Raw genomic sequence first — 4,294 nt, forward strand, 5'->3', positions numbered from 1 at the left:
GCAGAACCATAAGCTGCTTGAAGGCTTACCAGCTTATGGTTGAAGAGGCCACGGATCTCTCCAGGAACCAAAGAACGAATTCAATGCCAAGGCCTGATTGACATTACTACCAGCTTCCAAAATGGAGATATGAAATTCGAAACACCTCCCAAATATATCAAAAAATAAAAAACAGAGAACGAATTCAAGTGTCTTTGTTAAAAATGGGGAAAGAACACAACAATAGTTCAGGAAAAAGAAAAGAAAACAAAGCGGAATATATGCCATGTAAATTGAGTTCGGCTTCTCCCCAAATATAATTCACACAGGATTATTGACTTGAAATCAACTATAAAAAGATAAAGTCTGTTTAATCACATCAGCGATATTTCACCGATGTTACACTTTGAACGTCGGCGATAAATACATGCCCTGTTCTATAGATCCACAGCTCAAAACAGATGTTCAGATCTTGCAGACAACTTATAATTTTACACAAAAAAAACTATTCGACAGAACTAAATTGTCCAGAACAACATCGTAATTAAAGAAACCAATGAACCCATCAGGTTTGATTCAATATGATCACGGTGCTAAGTAGCTCTAATTCAACCAGAGCATAGCGATCTCAGGAGTGGCCCTCGAGCTCCCAAGGTTTGGGCTGCTATTACCACTACTATCAGACAATGAAGCAAATGTTTTCTGAAGAACCCCAGACGGCGATGAGACCATAGTAGCATGAGACCTTGTCGAATCACCCCTTGAATCACCATTTCCAGGGGTTGGAGATGACACATTCGATGCAGCTCCGGCAGCGATGGCAACCATGCTCGGCCTTAGAACCTCAGCTAAAGGCCCACCCGGTGTGGGAGCAGCTACCGACGAAGCAGGGGTATACCATCTTGATATATCAGATTTGCTACCACTTTCATTGTTTTGGTTCCTTCCAATTAAGCCCGATCCCATTTGGAGTTGACCCATTTCATCATCAATGGAGTTACTGCCACCCATTGATAGAGTGAGTAAAGAGGGCGAGAACCCATTTGATGAGACAGAGCACAAGGTGCTTGAGTTGGCTATGTTCTCCTCTGTTACTGCATTAGACCACGCATCAATGAAACCCCTTGTGGTTCCCGTGTGAGGCTCTTGTGTAGAAATCATATCTGAATTGAGGAACAAAGAACAGTCTTTGCTCTGTGTATCTTCACAGGTGCTGAAATACACATACGAGTTCAGATTCAAGGGCTCCTCGGGGTAGTTTTGTTTGAAGATAGAAGCATTGGGGTGACAGTGAGAGAACGTCTCAGAGGCGAATTCCATTTTATTTTGCATCAGATGGTGCCATTGTTGGTCAGTTGTAGCCATGGGAACGGGTTCTCCTTTTACAACCCAGTCCAAGCTCCTTCAAAAACGCAAACACAACCACATCAGGCACCCAAGAATACCCACTAATTTACAATAATATTTTTCTAGAATTCTCACTTTGGCCCGAGAATGCAGTTGAAAATTACAGGACAACCAAGGACCACCCGTTTGTTTAAATTTCTTGGCTCCTATAAACTAAGATCAAGCAAGCAAGCTCCTTTCACAATAAATAATCACCAAAAGCTTAAAAATTTCCCCTTTTCTTCGGAAAACATTACCGATCAACCAACCGGAGTTGAAAAACGGCAGAAACTATAAGACGCCGAATGAGAACTATAATACCAACCTCGGATCATTGTGTGAAGTAAGCGAAACGTCAGTCGGCCGGTGGAATGGGGAACCAGCAGTACGTCCAAGAAACTGAGATGAAACACTATTGTTGTTGACTGTGGGTCTAGGAATAGGAATGTTAACAGAAGTAGGAAGAGCACTATAATCTTCACGGCGGGTCCTCTTGCTGCTGCTGCTGTTGTTTGCTTGAATTTCCACAGGCTTTCTTGAACGGGGACGGCCTCTATGCAAGTGGCGCTCACAGTATTTGTGGTTGGGGGCCACATCTCTAGAGCACCTCCATTTCTTCCCATCTGTCCTCTTGCACCTCCCCGGCTCTGGATCCGAACTGTTTGACAATCTGAGGTTCAAACCACTACTTCCCACTGCCCACCAGAACATAAAAACACAAACCAGAGATCGTTAAATTCGGAAGAATCGGTCAAGAAACAACACAAGGTGTAACCCGGCCACAAGAACTAGTGGGGAAAGATACTATCCCATCATGAAAAGAATGTCGGTGCATCACAAAAGACACAAAAATTAACACGATCAATTATGTAAGACAACTGCACTCTTGAAGGAAAGTAGGTATGAACTTCGTGCTTGTACGTGTTCGTGGGAGAAAGAAATCGAAAAAAGCAAAGCGCACACACATCAAATACAAAATAACCCACCACGGTAAATCTAACACTGAACAAGGGACAGAAAAAGGGCAAAGTCTATTTTGTCTGTGTGTCTTGGGAGAGAGAGACAGGGACAGAGTTAATAACCATATCAGATCAGTAAAGGAGAAGAATGGAGCAGCCCATCATGAAAGTAACGAGAGATCGAAGGAGGAAAAAAAAAGTCAAAAAGAGAAGGGCCGTTACAGTGAGCGTGGGAAGCAGCTGGGTCTGAGGGAGTTCTGCTAACGGGAATAAGGAGCTCAGGAGGAACAGGAACGGAGGCCATCATATACTTGTAGATCATAGCTTGTCTTTCAAGCTCCTTCCACTGTGCATTTGTAAAAGGAAACCCCAGAGATGCTGCCATTCTGCCTGCTGCTACACACACCACCAAAAACACACGCACATCCTCAATGCCTTCAGACAAAACCACCTTTACTTTTTCTCTTTTCAATTTATATCAACAGCCAGGGAGCTATAAGTTTCACTTTTGCAATGACTCGAAACAAAAATAAACCCAAACCTGGGAATTTGGAGACGGTGTGAGGAGTAGAATAGGTAGAAATGTCAAAAGGCTGCACAGCTCTTACAACTGCACCACTACCTGGAACAGCAGCACCAGAAACAGCAGCAGCAGCAGCAACATCGTATGCACCACTAGTTATAGTGCTGTTGCTACATCTGGGACCATCGCCATCACCAACCTGAGTCTCGCATGATGGACATGGACGGTGGTGATTTTCATGATGAACCATAATCGCCTTGTCACTAACCGGTTCAATGCTTTCCAGCTTCACACCTAACTTTGGAACATCACCACTGTTTTCTTTTGCTTCCTTGTCTAAAACGTCGAAGCTGTCCATACTCATAATAATGAAACCACTTTCCCCAAATAGAAAACCAAGTTTCCCATCCAAAAGAACAACTACTCACCCCACCAAAGTCCCCCAGACGAACATTTTTATATATGGATATAATTTTTTATTTTCTGCACAGGCTTCAACTTCTATGACCCATCTCTTATCCCTCTCTCACTCTAAGAAATCTGCCTCCAGCTGGGTATGAATTTTTTTTTTTTCTTGAGTAATGGTTGATGTGAGATTTATCACCGAGTAATGGGTTGCCGCCATTCTCGGCCTTGCTTCCATGCTTCCAACATTCGCACCATACTAGCTAGCAGACAAACTAGTAAAAAAGGGTCCCTATTCTCCCCCCCCTCTCTCTCTCTCTCTCATCATTATTGCGATATCCATCTATCGTTTTCTGAATGTAAAGCCAAATCCCACACTAATCCTCCATTGGGAAATGATCACAGCGTTAGGGCACCCCCCCGTACCGTTTCTGTTTCATACCATTAGCCACGTCCTTTACTGTCTACTACTTCGCTTATCGTTCTCTCAACCAGTGTAGAATTATAACATGTTAAAACGAGTTAAATTATAACTGCTTAAAATGATTAATTAATTAATTAATTACTGTCACATAGATTCAATTGACATACGCTATTTAAATTAAGAAAAATATTATAAAAAATTTTACACTATACACCTCTATTTAATTTATATATAATTTATTATTTTTATCTTTTTATATTTAAATATTAAGATAAAAGAACAAAAATAAGATATTAGGTTGACATAATCTTTTAAAATTTGAGAATTGTTAAAAAAATTATATAAAATAAATCTATAAATTAAAATATTTTTATAAAATAAGTTAAATTTATTTTATAATAAAATAATTTTATAATCTAACATATTATATTAAATTACGTTAATTTATAAATTTACAAACTTGATTGTGATTATAATATTTTTCTTAATATTTCTATACGCAAATAAGAAAAAGTAAAAAAAAATGTTATTTCTCTGAGCACTTGGGTGCAAGACTGGAATTAGGGAAAATAAGTGCCTCCAAAACGGTGACACTTTTTTTTGTCGTTACGAGCACCG

The 4,294-nt window shown here is 40.3% G+C and overlaps 1 protein-coding gene across 3 annotated transcripts; it reads right to left on the reverse strand.

Annotated features, from left to right (window-relative positions):
• Positions 1–313: 313 nt before the first annotated feature.
• Positions 314–3,473, reverse strand: LOC121258045 (growth-regulating factor 2-like). Of its 3 annotated transcripts, none has more exons than XM_041159383.1 (4): positions 2,866–3,473; positions 2,547–2,720; positions 1,691–2,060; positions 314–1,381 (listed from the first exon to the last, which is right to left on the reverse strand). In XM_041159383.1, the coding sequence occupies exons 1-4, from the start codon at positions 3,209–3,211 to the stop codon at positions 583–585; spliced, it is 1,689 nt and encodes a 562-aa protein (XP_041015317.1). In that variant the 5' UTR covers positions 3,212–3,473; the 3' UTR covers positions 314–582. The 3 variants fall into 3 exon arrangements, with proteins under 3 accessions (XP_041015317.1, XP_041015316.1, XP_041015318.1); XM_041159382.1 differs by having other exon boundaries at positions 2,547–2,717; positions 2,866–3,472; XM_041159384.1 differs by lacking the exon at positions 2,547–2,720.
• Between the last annotated feature and the right edge of the window lie 821 nt (positions 3,474–4,294).

Source organism: Juglans microcarpa x Juglans regia, chromosome 3S (genome assembly GCF_004785595.1).
Source record: "Juglans microcarpa x Juglans regia isolate MS1-56 chromosome 3S, Jm3101_v1.0, whole genome shotgun sequence".
Classification (NCBI taxonomy): domain Eukaryota; kingdom Viridiplantae; phylum Streptophyta; class Magnoliopsida; order Fagales; family Juglandaceae; genus Juglans; species Juglans microcarpa x Juglans regia.

Coding starts and splice junctions, on each gene's coding strand:
- LOC121258045 (XM_041159383.1), bottom strand. CDS start 3,211: ATGAGTATGGACAGCTTCGACGTTTTAGACAAGGAAGCAAAAGAAAAC. Junction 2,061..2,546: donor AGCTGCTTCCCACGCTCACT/GTAACGGCCCTT, acceptor TCTGGTGGGCAG/TGGGAAGTAGTGGTTTGAAC. Junction 1,382..1,690: donor ACTTCACACAATGATCCGAG/GTTGGTATTATA, acceptor GCGTTTTTGAAG/GAGCTTGGACTGGGTTGTAA.